Below are 24,747 nucleotides of genomic sequence, written 5' to 3' on the forward strand. Positions count from 1 at the left end.
ATAAAACTAAAAAAAAAAGATTTAACAAAGTGAAATAATCATAAAATGGCAAAGCAATTTTGCACAAGAGGGAAGTAAACCTGTTGACAGCCTCCTCCTTTTTTGGTCTACATGAACACTTCTATCCTTGAGAAGTACAACTCAGGGCCAACATATATGCATCAATAAAACCATTGCGCTTACCCTAGTTGCTTTTATTTTAAGACTGGGGACATGAGTTGAAGCAAGTAGACCCTGACACAGAATGTTCTTCCAATTCAGCTGAGCATTCAAAGCCAGTTGTCTGCTGCTGATTGCTGCCTCTTGGCTGTTTTTTCGTTCCTACTCATTGGGTTGGCACAGTAAAAACTGGAGAAGGCATCGGTTCCTTTAATGGTTATGTAGTACAGGAAATTTCAGCAGGTGCTGCTTTATAATACAACCAGGTAACAAGCAACACCTGCTAAAATTTCCTCTTCTACACAGCTACTAAAAGTACAAGGGCTGTCTCCAGTTTTCATTCTGGCAACCCTAAATCACAGAGAAATGTTCAGAGTCAGATGGCAGTCAGTGTGGCAGGACTGGGTGCATGGTGACTTATTTCTCAACAATAAACACAACCAAATTAATCATCCTTGTTTAAATAAGGCTGACATAACACTTAGCTTGAGTTTTCCTACAGAGAGTTTGCCTGGCAAACACAAGGACTGATCTTGCACACTTCTTTTTCCTTCTGAGCTTGACAAGGGAGTCCAGTCTAAGCGCATATTGCTCAGGTGATGATCATACCTGGCCATTTGACTCTGGCCTGAACTTGCTAGTTCCTGCTCTGAAATGCCTAACATATCTAGACAGTAAAAATAGAAATGCCAGATCATTTTAATTTTAAAGGACACAGGGTTGTCCTTGGACTTTTAATTATTTTTTTTCATATTCAGGGAACTCTATAAAATATTACAGTGGAAGCCAAGTTAGGTCACTGGGACAGGCCAGCTCTACCTTTGCCATGGAACAGCCCCATCAGACATGGAGGGAAATGTAAAGACTCCTCCACCAAGAGACAGAGGCTACAGAATTAATACAGTTTGACCCTGCCATAACTGCCGTGGCTTCATCCTGTGGAATCCTGGGATTTGTAGTTTGTTGTGGCATCGGTGCTCCCTGACAGAGATGGCCAAATATCTCACAAAACTACAAACCACAGAATTGCATAGTATTGGGCCAAGGTAGTGAAAGCAGTGTCAAACTGTATTAATTATGTAGTGTAGGTGCAACCAGAAAAGGCACAAAACAGAATGAAGGAAGAGTGATGCATTTTCTTCTTTCCTTTCAATATCTGGGGGAAATTAGTTGTCAAGAGAAATTTTAAAAGGGAAATGAATGGCAGCAGGAGGAAGCAGGTAAATTCTTGAAGTGTCTTTCAATTTTGTTGGGTAGTGGACATTTATATCATGTCTTTCCAATGACCATGAGGTTGCTGGGGCTGAGAGTCACTGGAATATGGTGGACTACAATCCTCCATAATCCACCCTGATTTCATATTAACTATATCCAGAAGTTAGATCACAAAGTGTTGCTGGCACCCCAGACATTCATTTGAAGCCATTAATTAACCTACAATACCAGCAACTGAAACAAATATCATGTTATATTATTTTGTTGTTTATGAAGAAACCACCCATGGTTACCTTTTCCAGGTTGTGAAGTGAAACTTTTTTTTAATACAGATTTTCCTTTTGCAAGACACAAACCCTGATCATCACTTTTGCATTGCCACTTTCTAAGAGAAAAACTTGTACAATTTTCAAAGCTGCAGCTTCCTAAGAGTACAATTTTCAAACTTGGTAGCTTCCAGAGAACCAAACAGAGGCACTCCGAAGATTAAGATAACACATTTTATCACCCATATTTTCTGATGCTTCATACTAGCAACGGCTTGGAAGCAAAAATTAAACCACATCACACTTTTGTGTAGAGGAATCCAACTGAAAGACTCATACTATCTCAATTATTGTTTGCAGATGAATCCAAGTGGTCAATGACTGCTATTAACTTAAATACAGCTCCCAACAACTCCACCTGTGGTATAAATATCTATTGGGATGATTCTGCCCTCCTACACAGTTTTGTGGAGTTTTGTCCAGGTCACATACCCACTATGGCGCAAGGCACAACATGCTAAACTTCAGCCTGCTATGTAGGATGTGATGGGAGCGTGGAGATTTGTCTGTGCCCCAGATGTTGCAAGGTGAGGAAAGGGAAGATAAATAAAGAGATTAAATGGCCTAGAGCAACAAACACAACTAACTATCATAACAGATACTTGGTCACATGAAAACCATAATTCTACCATAAAGTCAAAGATCTCGATGGCTGCCAGAATGGCACTGGCACAGGTGACCAGATGTCTTAACTGCAAAGGAGGACAAGGCACTGCAAAATGTAGGACATTTTGTAGGACACTGCAAAAAGCTAAAAACACTAATATAAATATAAATACATACTTCTTAGTCATGCTCAAAATAGAGGGCACTTTGAAATTAGTCTTGGACAGAAGGTTGAAATGTAGGATAAGTCCTGGAAAAGGAGGGTGTCACCCTGCATTGGTAGTCCAGCAACACAATATGCCCAGTTTAAATCCAGCTCTGGATTTCAGATAGTTTCTGGCCTTGTTGTTGGCAGGCTATAGAGTGCTTAACTGGGAGATTGTCGTTGTTGGGTGCCTTTAAGTCATTTCTGACTTACGGCAACCCTAAGGTGAACCTATCATGGGGTTTTCTTGGTAAATTTCTTCAGATGGGCTTTGTCATTGCCATCCTCTAAGGCTGAGAGAGTGTGACTTGCCCAGGGTCACCCAGTGGGTTTTCATGGCCAAGCTGGGATTCAAACCCTGGTCTCTAGAATCCTAGTCTAGCACTCAAACCATTACACCACACTGGCTCTCAACTGTAATCTGCCACGATGACCTGTATCTCTAAAGAAATGGCACAAGGATGTATCTTATGTGCCCTGCTCTCAGGCAGAAGTGTGCACTTGTATGTGCTGCATACATGGAAGCTGAAGTAAAAACTACCTAATCCAGATTTTATCATTACCATGAATTCAGTAAGTAGTCATAGACAAGCTGCTCTACATCTGCTCCATCCCTTCACATGTCATATGGGCATAATGATCCTGATTTACCTGACAGAACTGTTCTAAAAACTATTGAAATAATATATGTGAAGCTCCACATTAATTCAAAGTATAGCACCTTCATGACTAGCATAGTTATTTCTCATAGCATAAGCGTTCATGGATTATAACCCACTTTGTTAGATACATGGAGGATAGTGCTAGAGATTCAGATATAGACACAATACATCTGGTCTGCGGATGGATTAAGATTGTACTCCATGCATCTAAGGAGATGTGTAATCCCTGCAATCTTGTGCTTGTAATAAACACACCACATGACATTTTGTTATTTTGCAACAAGAGATCAACACAGCTACTTTGAAACTGCTCCATTAGAAGATTTTGGATATCAACAAAATATTTGTTAAAGAGATAGCTAGAAGGAATATAGCCACTTTTGAGATGAGCAAACAATTACATTAACCTTTTAAGGAGCTGACTGTAGCAATAGAAGTGTACTCATGGCATACTCCCAAAGCTAATAAAAAGCCATACCTTCGATTGTAATGGCTTGATCTGGTCTTCTCCCCTCTTGGGCCAATGCTGCTGCACTCTGGTGATAGAGCTGAGCACCACTCTTTGCTGTTCCCAATCTGTTTGCCAGCTAAAGAAGAGGGTGCAATACACATTAGACTGAATAAAAACATCTGGAAAAAGAAGAAAACTAATTCCTACATATCAATCACCCACAAATGCTTTTGCCTGTACACAAATGGGCGCAGTAAAGCCCTGGGGGAAGCCAGCCTCTTACACAGAGCTGAGACACTTTCTTTCTAAACATTCTCAATTATTTCCATTAAAGTTTGACACCAACACAAAGGAACAGGAATCTTACAAGAGGTGTTTGTGAATCAACCAATGTTGGTTAAATGGTGAAAAGTCTGGAAAACATGTCCTATGAGGAGTGGCTTAGGGCAAAACCTGGGGGAGAGACGCTTAAGGTGTGATATGATAGCCCTGTATTAGTATTTGAAGGGGTGTCATACTGAGGATGGAGCAAGCTTTTTTTCTGCTGCTCCAGAAAACAGGACCCGGAACAATGGATGGAAGCTACAGGAAAAGAGATTCCACCTCAACATTAAGAGTCAGTGGAATACATTCCCTTGGAGAGTGATAGAGTCTCCTTCTATGGAGGTTTTTAAACAGAGGCTGGATGGGGTACTTTGATTGTGTCTTCCTGCATGGCAGGGGGTTGGACTGGATGGCCCTTGGCTGGGGTCTCTTCCAAATCTAGGATTCTGTTATGTTATCTGTGAATCAACCAGAGTTGATTAATATGCGCTCAGATGCCTCAAGGTCACAAAGAAGAAACAAAAACCACCGTTGCCAACTGTAAATGACTGGGCCTCCAGTCATTGGAAGACCTCTGCCAGGTAATAAGAGTAAGCTGGAAGGGAGGCACATGCAAATAAGTACAGTCGGCCCTTCTTATACACGGATTTGTTATACACGGATTCAAGCATACACGGTTTGAAAATGTTCCAAAAAAGTATACATTTACCTTGATTTTCCATTTTTTATTTGGGACACCATTTTGCTATGTCATTATATTTAATGGGACTTGAGCATACACGGATTTTGTTATACACGGGGGATCTTGGAGCCAAACCCCAGCGTATAACAAGGGTCCACTGTAATGACATCACAGCTAACAGAAGGCTCACTTGACCAATCAGTGAGCAGGAGCCAGAGTTTTCTTCTGGAAGCTTCTCAGAGAAAAGCCTCTGAGACCAAGTGACAGTTGGAGACTGGCAGTTGGAGAGTCTTCAGCAGTCAGTGGTTTCTACAGTGGGAATTTGGAGTGGGAATATCTACCCTGGTGGCGCAGTGTTAAATGACTGTACTGCAGCCACTCACTCAAAACCACAAGGTTGTGAGTTCAAGACCAGCAAAAGGGCTCAAGCTCGACTCAGGCTTGCATCCTTCCGAGGAGGGAGCTAAAATGAGTACCCAGATTGTTGGGGGCAAATTAGCTTACAGTTGTAAACCGCTTAGACACTGCTTAGGTGGTATGAAGCGGTATATAAATGAAGCTTGTTTTTTGTTTGTTTGTTCTTCGAGTTAGTCTTTGTGGCAAATTAGAACGTTTAGGCCTTATTTATCATTTTCTGGTTCCCTGCATGAAATGAATACTTTGAGAATTACACATATTGTACCTGCAAGGCCCTTAGGATCTTGCATGACTTATATCTTTTTGTTCTGTTTTGTTTAATTATAATAAATACTTCCTTAAACGTATCTGCTGCCTCGACACTCTTTTACACATGTCCCAGCTCAGTTGATGCTTGAATAGATTAGCAAAGAAAGAGAACTAGAAGTCCTTAACAAGTCCCAGTGTATGTTAAGGGAAATCCAATATGAATCCATTGGGTGGTGGCAGCATGATTCGAGGATCTCCGGGGATCATCTTCAACTCCAGAAGAGTAGAAACATAGAACAGGAGACTCAAGGAGAAGCTAAGGATCTGCTGGGACTAAGGGCCAAGGCAGGCCTGCTATTTGGCTGCTTAGACCACAAGGAGATCATCACACCAATCAATGTGAATTTGGATACCATTACAGTACAGTCGTCCCTTCCCTTACGGGGGGATCTGTTCCATAGCCCCCCCCCCCCCGCATAAGTGAAAAAACACGGATGCTCAAGCCCTAATTAAATGAATGGGGCTCGTGCCCATGGTGGCATGGCGGTGGCACGCATGGCGCACACCACGGGAGCGTACATCATAGTTTTCTTCTGGTGCACACCTCCCTTCCTTCCGGCGCGGCTTCCAGTGGATGCTGGAAGCCGCGTCAAATGCACCTGTGGTGCACTGTACTTTCCTCTATCCAAATATGGTAACTGAACCAGTGTTGGACAATTGGTTCTATGAGGGGATATCAACACTTGTTTCTTTCACCAGTCCAGATAAAATAAATTTTTTCACCAGTCCAGTATTAGAGGTTCTGCCTACCACAGCTGAGCTATGCAATACCCAACTGCAAATCCATGAGTGCCAAGTGGGACTTGCTTGCAAGCATGAAATTCAGCAGCTTACAAGTTACAGTTAAACACTTATTACACAAACATTTTTAAAAAAACAAATCAACAATTTTGTTTAAAAGTACCTCTCTCCAAAACTCAGAGCTCACATCTGAAATGACTGAACCATCACGTCTGTTTTTAGCAAAATGCACACCTATTTCACTATGCAATGCCCATCACATTTGGCAGGGTGGGCACCGTATCTGATATCCAGAATTGGTTCTGGGCTTTGCTAAGACTAAGAGCAGCTTGCCTGGTATCCCTCATTATCCTGTGAAGCTCTATAAAATTATATTGGAGGCAGGGAGTTAACCCTTTCAATCGATTTCACATGCCAGGCTATCACATACCTTGAATCATTTGCACATGCCACATTTTCACATATATTAACTGTGGCTCTTATAATAATAATAATAATACATTTTATTTATAGACCGCTATTCTGCAATGATCATAGCGGTGTACAGTAAAAAAATTGCAATACAATACAAAATACAATGTGACAGTTAAAGGAGGGAGACGTCTCGTCCTTCAGGCAGTCCCTGATGTTGCTGGGTCTGCCTGATCGCTCCCTCTGAGGCCAAGATGACAGTTGAGGAGGGAGGGGCCTCTTCCTTCAGGCAGTCCCTGATGTTGCTGGGTCTGCCTGATCGCTCCCTCTGAGGCCAAGATGACAGTTGAAGGAGGGAGGAGCCTCTTCCTTCAGGCAGTCCCTGATGTTGTTGGGTCTGCCTGATCGCTCCCTCTCAGGCCAAGATGACAGTTAAAGGAGGGAGGAGCCTCTTCCTTCAGGCAGTCCCTGATGTTGCTGGGTCTGCCTGATCGCTCCCTCTGAGGCCGAGATTATAGTTGAGGAGGGAGGGGCCTCTTCCTTCAGGCAGTCCCTGATGTTGCTGGGTCTGCCTGATGGCTCCCTCTGAGGCCGAGATGACAGTTGAGGAGGGAGGGGCCTCTTCCTTCAGGCAGTCCCTGATGTTGCTGGGTCTGCCCGATCGCTCCTTCTGAGGCCGAGATGACAGTTGAGGAGGGAGGGGCCTCTTCCTTCAGGCAGTCCCTGATGTTGCTGGGTCTGCCTGATGGCTCCCTCTGAGGCCGAGATGACAGTTGAGGAGGGAGGGGCCCCTTCCTTCAGGCAGTCCCTGATGTTGCTGGGTCTGCCCAATCGCTCCCTCTGAGGCCGAGATGACAGTTGAGGAGGGAGGGGCCTCTTCCTTCAGGCAGTCCCTGATGTTGCTGGGTCTGCCTGATCGCTCCCTCTGAGGCCGAGATGATAGTTGAGGAGGGAGGAGCCTCTTCCTTCAGGCAGTCCCTGATGTTGCTAGGTCTGCCTGATCGCTCCCTCTGAGGTCAAGATGACAGTTGAAAGAGGGAGGAGCCTCTTCCTTCAGGCAGTCCCTGATATTGCTGGGTCTGCCTGATCGCTCCCTCTCAGGTCAAGATGACATTTAAAGGAGGGAGGAGCCTCTTCCTTCAGGCAGTCCCTGATGTTGCTGGGTCTGCCTGATCGCTCCCTCTCAGGCCATGATGACAGTTAAAGGAGGGAGGAGCCTCTTCCTTCAGGCAGTCCCTGATGTTGCTGGGTCTGCCTGATCGCTCCCTCTGAGGCCGAGATTATAGTTGAGGAGGGAGGGGCCTCTTCCTTCAGGCAGTCCCTGATGTTGCTGGGTCTGCCTGATGGCTCCCTCTGAGGCCGAGATGACAGTTGAGGAGGGAGGGGCCTCTTCCTTCAGGCAGTCCCTGATGTTGCTGGGTCTGCCCGATCGCTCCTTCTGAGGCCGAGATGACAGTTGAGGAGGGAGGGGCCTCTTCCTTCAGGCAGTCCCTGATGTTGCTGGGTCTGCCTGATGGCTCCCTCTGAGGCCGAGATGACAGTTGAGGAGGGAGGGGCCCCTTCCTTCAGGCAGTCCCTGATGTTGCTGGGTCTGCCCAATCGCTCCCTCTGAGGCCGAGATGACAGTTGAGGAGGGAGGGGCCTCTTCCTTCAGGCAGTCCCTGATGTTGCTGGGTCTGCCTGATCGCTCCCTCTGAGGCCGAGATGATAGTTGAGGAGGGAGGAGCCTCTTCCTTCAGGCAGTCCCTGATGTTGCTAGGTCTGCCTGATCGCTCCCTCTGAGGTCAAGATGACAGTTGAAAGAGGGAGGAGCCTCTTCCTTCAGGCAGTCCCTGATATTGCTGGGTCTGCCTGATCGCTCCCTCTCAGGTCAAGATGACATTTAAAGGAGGGAGGAGCCTCTTCCTTCAGGCAGTCCCTGATGTTGCTGGGTCTGCCTGATCGCTCCCTCTCAGGCCATGATGACAGTTAAAGGAGGGAGGAGCCTCTTCCTTCAGGCAGTCACTGATGTTGCTGGGTCTGCCTGATCGCTCCCTCTGAGGCCAAGATGACAGTTGAGGAGGGAGGAGCCTCTTCCTTCAGGCAGTCCCTGATGTTGCTAGGTCTGCCTGATCGCTCCCTCTGAGGCCAAGATGACAGTTGAAGGAGGGAGGAGCCTCTTCCTTCAGGCAGTCCCTGATGTTGCTGGGTCTGCCTGATCGCTACCTCTCAGGCCAAGATGACAGTTAAAGGAGGGAGGAGCCTCTTCCTTCAGGCAGTCCCTGATGTTGCTGGGTCTGCCTGATCGCTCCCTCTGAGGCCAAGATGACAGTTGAGGAGGGAGGAGCCTCTTCCTTCAGGCAGTCCCTGATGTTGCTGGGTCTGCCTGATCGCTCCCTCTCAGGCCAAGATGACAGTTAAAGGAGGGAGGAGCCTCTTCCTTCAGGCAGTCCCTGATGTTGCTAGGTCTGCCTGATCGCTCCCTCTGAGGTCAAGATGACAGTTGAAAGAGGGAGGAGCCTCTTCCTTCAGGCAGTCCCTGATATTGCTGGGTCTGCCTGATCGCTCCCTCTCAGGTCAAGATGACATTTAAAGGAGGGAGGAGCCTCTTCCTTCAGGCAGTCCCTGATGTTGCTGGGTCTGCCTGATCGCTCCCTCTCAGGCCATGATGACAGTTAAAGGAGGGAGGAGCCTCTTCCTTCAGGCAGTCACTGATGTTGCTGGGTCTGCCTGATCGCTCCCTCTGAGGCCAAGATGACAGTTGAGGAGGGAGGAGCCTCTTCCTTCAGGCAGTCCCTGATGTTGCTAGGTCTGCCTGATCGCTCCCTCTGAGGCCAAGATGACAGTTGAAGGAGGGAGGAGCCTCTTCCTTCAGGCAGTCCCTGATGTTGCTGGGTCTGCCTGATCGCTACCTCTCAGGCCAAGATGACAGTTAAAGGAGGGAGGAGCCTCTTCCTTCAGGCAGTCCCTGATGTTGCTGGGTCTGCCTGATCGCTCCCTCTGAGGCCAAGATGACAGTTGAGGAGGGAGGAGCCTCTTCCTTCAGGCAGTCCCTGATGTTGCTGGGTCTGCCTGATCGCTCCCTCTCAGGCCAAGATGACAGTTAAAGGAGGGAGGAGCCTCTTCCTTCAGGCAGTCCCTGATGTTGCTGGGTCTGCCTGATCGCTCCCTCTGAGGCCAAGATGACAGTTGAGGAGGGAGGAGCCTCTTCCTTCAGGCAGTCCCTGATGTTGCTGGGTCTGCCTGATCGCTCCCTCTGAGGCCAAGATGACAGTTGAAGGAGGGAGGAGCCTCTTCCTTCAGGCAGTCCCTGATGTTGCTAGGTCTGCCTGATCGCTCCCTCTCTTATGACACATGCAGGCTGCAAGTGCAGACAGACCTTATCTGAGCCACAAAAATCTTATCATGTATTTGTCCTGGTAAGTGATGCACAAAGATAAATGACCCATCCAATAAGCAACCCCCCCATGAAGTCCACATATTCTGATGCACGAAAATGGTTGTATGACCTAACTTTTGAAACCATCCTTTGAAACCAGCCCCATAAATCATACTGCCTAACCCAAACATTCCTCCCTCTTAAAAGGAGAGGTTAATTTACTGTTATCAGCAAGCATCTGTGTCTTAAGGAATCTTGCCTAACAAGAAAGCTATATAGCCTTGCAGCCAATTATTTTACATATTCAGTTGCATGATGTACTGTAAGTGTTAAATTAGAAGAGATGTTTGGAGGATTGTCAACCGATCTGTGGGTTGGGTTTTTAAAAAACAAAGCTAAAGACAAAGAAGTGGGATTATGATGTTGCAGCCTGAGTTAACCTTTCTCCTATCACCCAACCCTTGGCTTAAGTTGTCTGCACATTGCTTCCATGGAGAGAGTCTTAAATGCGAGGAAAAGAATGAGGAGGAACCTGAATAAAGATTCTTGCACCTAGGCAATCACTTTAAAAATGAAGAGTGGGGGAAATCCAGCCATGGATCTCCCAGTACTTCATAAGTTTGGACATACTGTATATACTCATAGAATTCAAAGATATAGCCATCTTAGTCTGTAGAATCAGTATGTAGAGAGATCTAGAGAGTAATGCATCTGAGGAAGTAGACTGAAGTCTACGAAAGCTCATGCTACCAACTTCTTTCTTTCAGTTAATCTCAAAGGTGCTACAAGATCTCTCTATATACTGTATATACTCATGTATAAATCTAGAAAATGTAATCAACCCCCCCCCCCCCAAAAAAACAACAACCCTGGGACAACTTGTCTATGGCTCAGTATAAGTACTGTACCTAAACCTTTATCAAAATATGAACTGTCCCCTCCTCTAAGTAGAGTGGTGAAAGGTGAGTGCTTAGTCCATCCTGGGAGAACCTAAAAGAAACACTGCCCCCTCTACTCTTTCCACTATGGCACAGCGCCTGGCCTTTTTGTATGCCAAGGCAGGGAAACGGTGGTGTCCTTTGGCATCATTTTCCTTTGCTTTGTCCTTGGTTACATGGATTCATGTACAGGTTTGCGGAGAAAAGATGGATTAGCTTAGCAACAGCGGCAGCCAATCATGAGGCAGCTGCCCTCAGCCAATGAGATGCTGGCAGGGAGAGATGGAAAGTTCCGTTGTGGCCGTTAGGAACTTCAGATAGGGTTCGGTTGAGTCCAGTGAGAGGGCATGGTTTTATGAGCTCCAGAGGGGAACTGAGGGGCTTATAACCTGATAGATCTTGCTACGTCCAGAGAGGGACAGCTATACCTAAAGTGAGGGACATATAGGGGTAGAGTCTGGTGTTGAGGGACTCCTTAGGCACACAGAACTTCAAGAGAGGGAGTTGCTGTGGGGTCATATCCTGAGGGATATTTAGCCTTGGTATAGGTTTAGGAAAAGACCCTAAAGATAAGGATGGTGTGAGGGTCCTGGATATAAATTTGTTGATCACAGGAGAGAGTGTGGAGAAGTGAACTAAATCTATAACTCAATGAAACTGAAGAAACACAAGTGCCTGAATCAATGGCGGGTTACAGACCGCTGCCGTTTGCTCCGTGCGGGAGCCACAGCAGCCACACCGCGCGGCTCCCGCACGGACCGAAAAAGAAGCTCCAAAATGGAGCTTCTTTAAACGGCGCCTCTATGATGTCACGAGGCGCCGGGGCGGACTCGCGACGTCATAGACGCCGCGACATGTGCAGACGCACAGCGTCCGATACACAAATATGGCGGCGGCCATGTGCAACGGCCGCCGCCATATTGCACGTACAGAATACGTATTAGGGTTAGGGGGGTGCGGAAGCACCGCCCCTTCCTAACCCTAGTACGTATTCATTACGTACTAAATGGCGGTGTGTAACCAGCAACATCAGGGACTGCCTGAAGGAAGAGGCCCCTCCCTCCTTTAACTGTCACATTGTATTTTGTATTGTATTGCAATTTTTTTACTGTACACCGCTATTATCATTGCGGAATAGTGGTCTATAAATAAAATGTATTATTATTATTATTATTATTATTATTATTATTATTATTATCTGCTATCTATTCAAGTAACAACTGTTTAAAACAACTGTTTTAATAAAGTTACGCTTTTATTTTAATGAAAAGCTTGTCTTTATTTTAAATACCTCCACGTTACCATTATAAGGCCTTTTGAAACAGAGTCTTTAAAAGGTCTGTCTTTTTAGAGTGGCACATCCCATATTTTGGTGGCCGCGGTGGGATAAAAGGCCCAGGGTGCTGCCATCAATGGAACTTAGTGTTGCGTCACAGGGTTATATAAAAATCCATAATTTTGGCCCCAAAACCTGCCCTCAATTTATATATGAGGTCAACTTATACACAAGTGTGCATGGTAAATCCCTCTGAGTTCAATGGATCTTACTCCCAAATAAATGCATACTGGATTTCAAGTCTATGTATTTTATTTGGTTCATTCAGGAGATCCAAATAAAAGTGTCAAAAAGATTCTGAACCTTCAGGCTACTCACCTCACATTCATAGAATCCCACATCATCTTTGGAGGCATTTTTGATCACTAGAACTATGACGCCACTCCGTGGTTCACTAAAACTCTGGTGTTTATTTGGGTCAGTCAGCAGATTTCCGTCTTTGTACCATCTGTAAGGAGAAGATTGAAAGACAACAAAACACCTTAGGAATACAAAATGGTATATAATGGTGGTTAATTTTGCAGTTTATGCCCATATTCCTGTGTTGTAACCAGACATTTCCTCTTATTGCTGTACCAGAAGCCACTGCCATACATCTGCAGACCTGCTTGCACAGCCATGGTAGCAGTCTTAAAGGGCTTCAGCAACTCACTACCCAGAACTCCTCAAGGAGACTATGAATCCATAAAACCTGTTAATGCAAACTGCTGCTGAAGCCAAATTGCTAGTGCAGGCATGTTGCACAATTAATGCAAGGCTCTGCCTTCATTCACTTCAGAATTTCAGCTTATCAGGTGCTAGTGCACCACATTCCCAGTTATTCCCATTGCACATATGAGCAGCTTAGCCTCACTACCACCACTATCTGTCCATGGTTTACTAATTGTATCATCTGAAGCTAGCACTTTGGCTTGTCTGTCCTCTGATGGCTTGCCCTCTCCCCAACAGTAATCTAACAGCTACTGCACCAGGACAAGAATCTGCACAAATCAAGAACTTGTGACTGAGTTTTCTTTTTTCCCCTTTTGTATTGTGTAATTTTTGATTGTGAGCCTTAAGTCAGGGACTTTCCTGTGTTTTGATCATTACAATCGGCCCTCTGTATCTTGAGATTCTGCATCCATGGATTCAGCTATCGACGACTTGAAAATATTGTTTTTTAAAAAGTCCCCCAAGAAAACCTTGATTCTGCCATTTCTGATAAGAGACACCATTTGACTATGCCATTGTATATAACAGACTTGAACATCTATGTATTTTTGCATCCACAGGGGTTGCTGGAACCAAATCCCAACAGATACCAAGGGCCCACTGTAATATTTAAGCTACTCTGAGGTCTTCCCCAGCTGTACACTGAGGTACAAAGGCTATACATAGATATAATAATAATTAAAACGACTCATGAAATAAATGAAGATTTACTACCAGTTAGTCTGGGATTCCCAGCTGAAATTTAAAAGCTTTCATGTCAAGTATGTCTCTAGGATTTTTGCACATCCATTCCTGATTTGGCTTTCTAAATAAAGTCATCTGTCCGCTGACAATGTACCTGTATCCATGGTTCTCTTTCAATTTCCTTTCTATTACCACAGTACTTGTAGGTCAAATTTAATAAAATTACTTGACATACTGAACTTGTCATCAAATTATAGCATGCAATTTAGGCCTTTTTAGGGTTTTGTAAAAGTTGCATACTGTGATTGGATATCAAAATCTGCATCTACTAAACTCAATGTACCCTTGGTCCCACCGTTCTATTCTACTGCAAAGTGAAATAACTGCTTTGGGATGTTAAGAAGAAATGGAGTTTGATTTCTTTTTTTACCTGATCTGTGGATAAGGTGCACCTTCAATGGTGCATGTAAACTGTGCATCCTCCCCATCGGCATAATAGGCATGTTTAACCTTGTTCACGAACCGGGGAGGCACTAGAACGAAATCGAGTGACAGGTGAATTTGAAACCATATAAATGAAAACACAGATGACAAGGGAAAGTTCAGAATGACTGGAGACTGGTTCAGAAAATGGTGCTCTCCAGACCTCCTTGAACAGGAAGGTGGATCATTCTGTCACTAGTTTAGAGAGATGACTATAGGTGCCAGAGTGACAGTCCTGACTGGGCAGTGGACACACACAACTAAAAGCTCAAGAAATGTCCTATAGAAAAGCAGTACAAGATCACTCTCGCTTTCAACATGGGAGGCTAGCCTTGAAATGATCACATAAAATCACAGAGTTGGAAGATGCTCCATGGGCCACTGAATCCAACCCTCTGTTCAACCTCCTCCACAGAAGGAGGCCCCAATACCTCTTTAGGCAATTGGTCCCATTCTTACTGTCATCAAGTTCCTTTTAACGTTTAATCAAAATGTACTCTCCTATAACTTAAACACATTAGACTGGGTCCTCCCCTCTGGTTCTCCTGCTAGTTCTAATCAGTGAATATCTATGAGGGCCAGCTGAACATTGAGGATTGTACCCATCAAAGAGTATTCAATCTGCCTTTTTAAAGGACATTTCCAGATGGAGACCTCCTTCCGATGTCAACTATACAACAGAAGATCCTATCCGAAGTAGCTGATTGCTCCGTATTACAAAACAGGGTGGCTTTCTGTCATGAAAATGGGAAGATGGTGATTATTACAATTAAATTGTAATAATTTAATTACAATTGGTGTTATGTTTTGCATTTAAATTTGCACTGATCTTAATTGTCAACATCCTCCTCCAGCCATGTGTGCCAAACCTCCAGATTATACACCATGTTTCCAATTAATTGGAGCATGGTCCTCAGAACCTCACGGTGTAATTAATCAGTCTTAGGGGTGGCCAAGATACTTTGAGGGCAGCACAGAGTATCCTGCCCCACAGCTGCCCTAACATTACCTTGGCTTCTGTTACTGTGCTATGCCACAGTCTACATGGGCATCTCACTCCGCCACAAGGTGCATCTACAGCTGCTGCCTGTTACTCACTTCTACAGTCAGAGTGAGGCACCCAGTGATGGTCACAAGGCTGGACACCTGATTCTGACCTCAGAGTGAGTGATTCACAGTGGCCACGGATGTACTAGGCAGTCCAATGGGACACCTATGCAGACAGCCACCCACCTTTTGGCCCATGTAGGCAAGGCCTTTGTTGTTTTAGTTGCTATAGATTAACACAGCTACTCCTTTGCAAGTCCCTGTCAGAGGAAGTAGCCACCTGCTCCAGTGGAAGCACTTTTAATTAAAATACTATTAGAGAGGTACTCAAGCATGGGTTAGGATGAGGATAAGGCTTCTGAAGAGGAGCTCTTCCATGGCTGAGCTTTTAAAATAGTTCAGGTAGACAAAGATTTTCCATTGCCCTGACATGCACTATCCACTAGGTGTCTGCAGAAAGAGCTGTGCTTGTTGGAGGCGGATTGCTCTTTACAAAGCAACTCCTATCAAGAATTTTAGTTATGACTACTCTTAATGAAAAATTCCATGCAAATAGCAGCATCACTGGGCTACTTCCATTACCACTGCAAAATTCTACATATTCAGGAATAGTCCTTTATTTTGGAGTTCTTGTGAAAACAGAAAGGTGATGGTGACTGACTTATAGCTCAGGCACACTTATTTAATACATAGCTGCCTGCTACAAATAAGCTTGTGCTTAATTTTTATTTGCCTAACTAGCTTCCTGTCAAGGAAGTAACTCACCACCTCTCCATTTGTTTTACTTATCTCTGTACTCTGTCATTTTCATTCTTACTCCTCCTCATGTCTTGATCATTTTTGCTGCAGGTACTGCTTCCAGTTTCTTGATTGATTCCCCACCTCTTGTCTATCACAGAACTGGAGATTATCACACCGCCAATTCACCCGAGGGATAGATACAGGATTTAACAGTCAAAGACAGATTTTATTTCACTGTCCCATAGTCGGGCGGTATATAATCTGTATGTAATCCATGCTTCTCTGGGCTTCTTGCACATCTTTTCAAGAACAGGAAAATTCTGTTATTGGAAAACTGAGCAAGAAACCTGGAGACATCTGGATTGCATACAGGATGCATACAGCCCAGCTATGGGGCAATGCGATAAAATCTGTCTTTGACTGTTAAATCTCATGTCTATCCTGTGGGTGAATTGATGGTGTGATAATCTCCACTGCCTCTCTTCTTCTGTCATGTTGCATACTTTATGAAAAACCACATCAAAAATTGAAAGCACATCTGAAGCTGTGTCGTGTTTTCAGTAGTGATCAGACATGTGTGTCTGGGAAACCAACTGTTCTGTTTCCCATTTTAGTGTCCTATAGATTTATTGAACTATAATTGCCATAATTAATACATAAAATGTAATAAGTACATTTGGAGGACACCAGGCTGAAAGAAGCTGCAATAATTCACCTCTGTTTTATCACCAGTACCTGACATTTAGAATTATATTATACTAATTCTGAGCATGGGTTTCTTTAAGTAATTGAGCATTGTATCAAAAAATGTGTTTCTCTGTCTGTAATGACGTAACAGGGAGGCCCAGATTATGGTATTAAGTGATTGGTACCAAAGTGGCAGTTGTCAAAAATAAGTTATTTTGTGTGATCAATATGTCTGGCCTATACATCTGGTAGCCTTCACTAAGTGGAGAAATAAAAAGACAAGTACGATGTCCCAGCTACATTAAATGCTGTTGGACCATAATGCATGTGCTACACGATAGGCAGACATTTATTCATATTTATACCATAGGACTCTTACCTTGAACAAGAATCTTTCCTAGGGTACTGGCATTGCCAGCTGGGCTGGAAGCGTAGCACATGTATTGCCCCGAATCAACACCTGTGAGGTTGTCAAGGATCAATGTGCAGGAGCCGTCAGGATCTTCAATGATGATGTGATGAGGATCCACTTCCACAGGCTTACCATCTTCAAATTAAACAAAGAAAATACCTTTCTGCAATCACAATGCTGTTGTTAGGGATAGAAAATAGCGTTGATAAATTATCGCAGCTATGACTACAGCTGGGAGACTAATTGTGACCATTTCCCAAAGAACTATAGAGTCAGTCCATTGCTGCAATAATGGATCTCTGGTAGCACATTAAAGCTGTCTCCCCTTTTCTCCTCTACCTGCAGCCTTCCATGCTGCCTGAAAAATATGTTTGGACGCAGATTATTATTATTATTATTAAACTTTATTTCTATAGCGCTGTAATTATACACAGCGCTGTACAAAGTCGGTAAAATTAGGAGTAAATAAAAGCCTGCCCAAGGCGTACATTCTAAGATAATAACAATTAAAAGAGGAATAGATAAAATTACCATATAGAAAGGAAAAAACAGATTAAAAACATCAAATATCAAACAAATCACATCACATCAAATATTATCAGACAGCCAGATGACAATCACAAATTCCCTGAGAACGCTTCCCTAAACAATATGATTTTCAGCTCAGCCTTAAAGCTGGTTAGGGAAGTGATGAGCCATGCATGCAGAGGAAGAAGGTTCCAGGAATGAGGGGCAGCAAGAGAGAAGGGACGGATCCGGGACGGGGCAGAGAAGATCCTGGGTTGAGAGAGGAGACTTTGGCTACCAGAGCGGAGAGTGCGAGTAGGGATGTTGGGAGAGAGAAGATCAGTTAAATAAAGAGGGGCCAGCCCATGCAGGGCTTTAAAGGTGAGTATCAGAAGTTTGTACCTGATGCGGAAAGGAAAAGGGAGCCAGTGAAGGGAAGACAACAGAGGGGAGACATGATCATAACGGCGAGCGAGTGAAATAATGCGTGCAGCTGAATGCTGAACAGAAATTAATGGGTGGAGATGAGAGAGGGGAAGCCCTGTCAAGAGGAGGTTACAGTAGTCTAGTCGTGAGACCACTAGGGCATGGACCAGTGTCTTTGTGGTAGAAGCTGAGAGATATGGACGGATTTTGGCGATATTATAGAGAAAAAATCTACAGACTTTGGCTGTAGTCTGGATCTGAGGGATAAATGACAAAGAGGAGTCAAAGATGAAACCGAGACTACGGGCTTCCTGGACCGGCTGGATCGAGATGTTATTGACAGAAATAGAAAAGGAATAGTGAAGGGTGGGCTTAGGAGGGAAAACAAGAAGCTCGGTCTTGGACATATTGAGCTTCAGACGCCGATGGTGCATCCAGTGGGAGACAGCTGTTAAACAGGATGACACTTGCTGCTCTAGCTCTGGTGAAAGATTAGGGGTGGAAAGGTACAGCTCGGTATCATCGGCGTAAAGATGGTAGGAGAAACCAAAAGAACTGATAAGTTTGCCAAGGGAGAGTGTGTATAAAGAGAACAGAAGGGGACCCAAAACAGAGCCCTGAGGAACTCCAACAGATAAGGGGACAGAAGACGAGGTCTGACCGCCCGAGACCACTGAAAAAGATCGATCTGACAAGTAAGATGTGAACCAATCGAGAACAAGGCCCGAGAAACCAAGGTCAGAGAGTACATCTATTAGGAGACAGTGGTCCACGGTGTCGAAGGCCGCAGACAGATCGAGTAGGACAAGGATAGAGTAAAGGCCATTCGCCTTGGCACACAAAAGATCGTTCGAGATCTTAGTAAGGGCCGTCTCTGTGGAGTGCCGTTGGCGAAAACCAGACTGGAAGGAATCCAGAATGGAGTTGGTTTCAAGAAACTCAAGACAACGTGAATAGACAACTCGTTCCAACACCTTGGAGAGAAAAGGAAGAAGAGAGATTGGACGACAGCTAGCCAAGGAAGAGGGGTCGAGAGAGGGTTTTTTCAGGATAGGGGAAACTAAGGCATGTTTGAAGACTGAGGGGAAGGAACCCGAAGAGAGAGAGAGATTAAAGATATAGAGGAGGGAGGGTAACAAGGAGGGGGCTATAGAGATTAGAAGACAGGAAGGAATTGAATCAAGAGAGCAGGTGGTGGGTTTTGATGAGTTCAGCAGCGAAGAGAGTTCTTCCAAAGAAACAGGAGGAAACACAGAGAGTTTATTAGTAGGAGGGGCGAGGAGATTAATGGTGGGAACCAAATCATGAGGAGTTAACTCAGAACGAATGGTAGTGATCTTTGTAATGAAGTAATTGGCGAAGTCGGATGTTGAGGATGTGCAGGGGAAAGAATATTCCCACTTCCCACTTCCATCTGCACAGTGACATCATTAGATCCATTGGCAAGAATGCTTAACTAAAGGTTGGTCATACCTTTATACCACGTGACAGTTGGCTTGGGTGTTCCTGTTACTCGGCAGGCTAATTTGACCGTTTCTCCAAGTTCAGCTGTACAGTCAGCCAGTTCCTCCTCAAAATCTGGGGGATCTGAAAGCAAACAGACTGAATCAGTTCTCTTTGGGCTTGTTTACATTAACCATATATCCACATTTCTCCCAGGTTGGCTGTATGCTATTTACACTACCCAGCCCCAAAATCTTGACTCAAATCTGGGCTGTTTTCACAACTCCTAGATAAGGACAGGTTGCTTACCTGTAACAGTATTTCTTCGAGTGGTCATCTGCGAATACATACAAATGGGTTTCACTGCGCCTGCGCAGTGCTGTTCGGAACCTTCTGGAATCACTGGGCAAAGTTTACTTTGCAACATATAGAAACTTTTTGGCGGTAACTCCGCCCACCCGTTATAAGGCCCCTGCCTTCCCGCTCTTTTCCCCAGTTCCTTTTTTCCGCCGTGCTAGCTGCTTCTAGGAACTTTCACTCGCTCTTGCTTGTTACGGAATCACTTTCACTAGACCATTTGTATGATTCACAGAGACCACGAAGAAGAAGCATGGTTTCCACCCCTTATCTTGCATTAATAAAAATTTGCTCCAGATTTTCTGGAGCAAAACTTAGTGACAATGGGCAGCTGCCTTCACCTGTGAGCATCCCTGTGGGTGCAAGTTGCTCTGAGGTCCTGACCAGTTTCACAGGGATTGCAGCCACCCATTGTCACAATGTTTTGCTGCAAGAGGTAAAGGGAGATTTGGGTGGAATTTGGGGCCAGAATACTCCAGGAGCAGCCTGGAGTATTCTGGGAAATGTAGAAGAGTCATTGAAAATTTGGGTAAAGAAAAGAAGAATGAGATTTTCAGATGCCACAGAAAGTGTACAAGGAAAGAACATTGGCAGCAAAAGGCTTAGGTCTCTCCTCCCCTATACTTACCCCATACAGGGAGGCTGATGCGCTGCTGGATACCACAGATTTCCTTCACCCAAGAGTTCTTGATGATGACTGTCCTGGCTTGAAACAGATATTTGCGGACTGAGTCTTCCCGCTCATGCCAAATCTCAAAGGCCCGATCATCCCCTTCCACCATATCGTTCACATCTATGTTTGTCAGCTGATAAGAGGATAATGTTACAAGTCAATTAAGATATCTTTAGCCTTTTCAGAAGATAAAAATTATCATTTAATTTTAAAAGCCTCTATCGACTAAAATTGGCCAAATATGAAGTTAGAACAAATACCAGCAATTTCCCCCTCTACAAGGGAAGTTTCCAGTAACTTGAAATGACCTTGTTTAGTATGGGCAGGGAGACCAAGAGACAGTGAGGTGGTCCAGACATAGACAGAACCCCTGATCTGTCTCTTGGATCCAATGTCTGGTTCAAACCATCAAACCTCACAGATCTCTTGGTAAAAGAGATGGATTCCTTTCAGATGACAACAACACTCTCCAGTCAAGCAATTTATGTATATCCAGTTCAGCCATGCATTTGGGGGACCCTAGAAAATGGGTTACCAAATATACAACTGGGAACTCAAATGGAAACATATAATTGGTTCACTTTTTTTTTTTACAAAAAGTTACCTTTTCATTTATATTCTAGTTACCTCTCTATTTATGTCTGCATTGTTTTAAGAAGTAACATACTTTAGTAGTTTGCTTAGCGTCTGTCCGTGTTGATGATGATAACAGAAATCAAATAAATAATTTAAGAACAACGCACTGAGCTCTAGCTCAGCCTAAAGAAATAACTTTGACATCTTTGGATAAGGTAATACAGTGTGCCGGCCCCATACGCAGAAGTTGCGTCGCCATCAAATGAATGGCACATGTGGCTGCCGTGCCACCACGAGCACAAGACCCATTCTATCGATCCATTCTATTGGTCCAGAACGGATCCCCCACGTAAGGCAAAGCTCCACTGTATTTTTCTATCTATCTGTCTGTCTGTCTGTCTATCTAACTATCTTTTTTTGTACTGCTTCTTAACCGATAAGAGTTCCTGAGTCGATGAACAAATAAAACAAATTAAACAATACAAAGATAAATTTTTTAAGAAGATTAAAATATTGTGAAGTCGAAAGCCTTAATAGCTGGCATCCATAGATTTTGTTAATTTTTTGGGCTATATGGCTGTTTTCTAGAAGAATTTATTAAACCTAGGAATAACCGCTTCTAGAACATGGCTTCATAGCCTGAAAAACCCACCAAAAAAAAAACCCTATAGATTAAAATATTCTTTAGAAGTTCTTTAAAACAATCTAAAAACAATCCTAAAATCCAATTACATTGGCCCCTTCATATTGGCAGATGGCAACCTGTATATATGACTGCCTGCAGATCACCATGCCTAATATTATTTGGTTTCAGCGAATGGATGTAGACAAGCCAATGCCACTGCATGCACATTGGCACCACTGAAGAACATGGGATGTACTAGTTTGTGTTTTTTGCCATTTGTAGGGTGGGGGTCAAACCACCATGAATGAGAAGGGTCCACTTTATAGAACAATTAAAATACACCAGTTTCAAACATTAAAAGTGATGCAGAACACCACTATTTGGCAGCCTGTTGTAAGCTCAAAATAGACGGAGGTAGAGTGGGTAGGGAGTTCCACAGTCGAGTTGCTGGTACAGAAAAAGCTGTTACTTGTACATACCAAACCAACTTTCTGAGATTTAGAGATACACAGGAGAGCCTCCTCTGAAGATTTCAAATGTCTAGCAGGTTCATATAGGAGGAGGTTGTCTTTCAAATATCCTGGCCCAAAACCCATATGCAAATGCAGGAGGCCATCTCATTATCAAGGAAAGAAAGATAAGAACCAACCTTCATCATGTTCTTGAAGATGTAACTGTAAGTGTCTGTTTTGGTGTCTCGTTTGGGCTTGCACACTAGAAGATAATTCTTGAAGAGGAAGACATGCCGCTTATGTCCTTTCCATGCCATTCTAGCTCCAGGTGCTCCTTCCCATACAATGAATTGTCCCTGGGGTGAGGAAAAGAGAAACAGTAAAAATTAGTTAACGTATCTGGCCCTTGTCAGACTTCTCATTTGCAGCAAATGGAGGGGAGGATGAATCATATGGTTCTCTAGAGGCTATTGAAATACAAATCCTGGAAACCCTAGTTTGTATAGCCATAGAAAGAATATTAGGGACTGTACTCCAACAACATCTGGATACTGTTCCCATGTCTGACATAGGACAAACAATGGCAACAAATAAGAAAAAAATGAGCATTCCCATGGTCTGGGGAATAATTGAGAATATTTCTGAATCAGAGGGTGTAAAAAACAATTGTCATCAATGAGCGAACCTATGCTGTGACATCATTAAGAGTTTGCCATGATAGTTAACAAAATAACAAGAAGAAGGGGTCATTAATTCTGCCCAAGAAAAGAAATGAGGAAGATTAACAAATATGATCCAAACACAACTCTGAAATATCTGTCTGGCATGGGAGCTCATGGTCAGAATGAGACTACCAGGCTTCTCTTACCTGTCGGATGGGTTCTCCTAAGATTTCCAGGGTTCCCGGATAGTTCTCAATGAGAGACACATGGAGGTTATTTTCTGCTCGTCGAGTAAGTGCAGACACAATAGCATACGCTTGCTCCAGCAGTGCACAGTTTTGACTATTCCTTGCTTTGTTTCGGATTAGTTCCTGTGGATACATAAAATTACACCATTTACTTCATTTGCAGCTTCCAGTTCATCAATACTCTCAACTTACAGTAGAAACCTCCAGGCATTTGAAAGATGTTGGTGTGGGGTGGGATTGAGACAGGGAATCAAAATGAACCTGAACAGTTAATCTGGATTTTATACATTTGCAGCATGCTGGTCTTCTATCAGATTCGCCAACAGATTCACCAATCTGATATAATGATACCTTGTTTTCCTGCAGGCAAAAAGACCTACTGGCACTTTGTCATATTTTATGGCTCAGACTAGGTTACCTACAAGACCTCTTTAAGACCTTGTTAATTTATAAACCAGGTAAGATCCAGAGCCTAGAAAAGTATTTGTAGGATTGCAGGGTGCAGAATCCGCAACCAGCATGGTCAAAATAGATTCTGGAAGATGCAGTGCAAAGAGTAACTTTCCCAAGTTCTTCCCCAATCCAAATCAAGTTATCCTCCTCCACTCTTCTCCATCCTCCAAAATTAGCACCATTTGCAGAAGAAATACTGTGTAATGTTTTGTGAAATATTATGCAATTGTGATGTTCAAATCAAATATAAACGGCCTTGCACGTCGTGCACTCCATCATCCACGAAGTACTCTTTCCCAATCTTTTACTCACCTTAGCAGATTTTGGATGGAAAATAACAGATAAAATAGTACACGTTGTTTTGCAAGGCACGGTAATACAAAGAGATGGATAATGCACTTGTATATAGAAAAATGTGGTTCTTTCCTCCTTCTTTTTTATTTGCACCACCTTCATTTTCATCCGTCCATTACCAACGTAATGCACTATTTTCCACAGGCATATATGTAAGTGTTTCCATAAATTTTGAATGCAATGGATCCTTCCTGTCCAGGGTCCACTGAGATAAGCCAATCTGGCATCACAGGAATACCACCTCTTCAGAAAAGAACTAATGGATTCCATGGCAGATTTCATTGGCATTCCTGTTACGTAATAGTACTAAGAGACCAGTGAGAATGGTGTTGCTGTTGTTGTGTGCCTTCAAGTTGTTTCCAATTTACGTGACCCTAAGGTGAACCTATCATGGAGCAAGATTTGTTCAGAGAGGGTTTCCGTGGGTGGGCAGGAAATCAAACCCTGGTCTCAAGTGTAGTTGTAGTAGTTTAAGTGTTGGACAAGGACTCTGGAGACCAGGGTTTGAATCCCCTGCTCAGGCATAGAAACCTTCTGGATAAACTTGGGTGGCTAAGGTTACACTCTCTCAGTCTTAAAGGAAGCCAAAGGCAACCCCCCTCAAACAAATCTTACCCAAAAAATTCCATGATAAGTTCATCTTGGGGTTGCCATAAGTCAGAAATAACTTGAAGGTACACAACAACAATACAATTCTCGCTAGTTTCTTAGTACTGTTACTTAACAGGTATGCTAGTGAAATCTGCCATGGAAGCCATTAGTCCTATTTTCATGGATTTGCAGAATGGTATAATGATACCTATATTGTTATATTGTCTTAGCCAACCATGTAATTAATCATGTAAACAGGAAGAACTATGTTGAATGAGGAACAAAGGAGGAAGGACTCAGAATCATGAGGAAGCCACATGAACCCAAAAATGATTGAACAATATAAAAGTTATTTATTGATATTTAGTTAATATTTAAGGAATTTGTTTATTACTACCCCTCACACCTTAGGGCTCCCAGAGCAACGTACAATGGGCAGCAACATTTCAAACAGTAATGCGTGGCTAAAAATGAT

The 24,747-nt window shown here is 43.8% G+C and overlaps 1 protein-coding gene across 12 annotated transcripts in view; it reads right to left on the minus strand.

Moving 5' to 3' along the window:
- The window catches only part of OBSCN (obscurin, cytoskeletal calmodulin and titin-interacting RhoGEF), a 249,781-nt gene that overhangs the window by 60,616 nt on the left and 164,418 nt on the right, over positions 1-24,747 (minus strand). For all 12 annotated transcript variants that reach the window (XM_089533747.1, XM_089533750.1, XM_089533743.1 and 9 more), the window contains 8 exons: positions 22,833-22,997; positions 22,162-22,320; positions 20,267-20,444; positions 19,312-19,425; positions 16,873-17,040; positions 13,966-14,068; positions 12,459-12,588; positions 3,652-3,760 (listed from right to left, as the gene is read on the minus strand). In XM_089533747.1, the coding sequence (XP_089389873.1) occupies positions 3,652-3,760; positions 12,459-12,588; positions 13,966-14,068; positions 16,873-17,040; positions 19,312-19,425; positions 20,267-20,444; positions 22,162-22,320; positions 22,833-22,997 (1,126 nt within the window). The remainder of the gene's footprint in view (positions 1-3,651; positions 3,761-12,458; positions 12,589-13,965; positions 14,069-16,872; positions 17,041-19,311; positions 19,426-20,266; positions 20,445-22,161; positions 22,321-22,832; positions 22,998-24,747) is intronic.

Source organism: Sceloporus occidentalis, unplaced genomic scaffold, assembly GCF_023333645.1.
Source record: "Sceloporus occidentalis isolate IW3139 unplaced genomic scaffold, rSceOcc1.0.p SCAF_7, whole genome shotgun sequence".
Taxonomy (NCBI): Eukaryota; Metazoa; Chordata; class Lepidosauria; order Squamata; family Phrynosomatidae; genus Sceloporus; species Sceloporus occidentalis.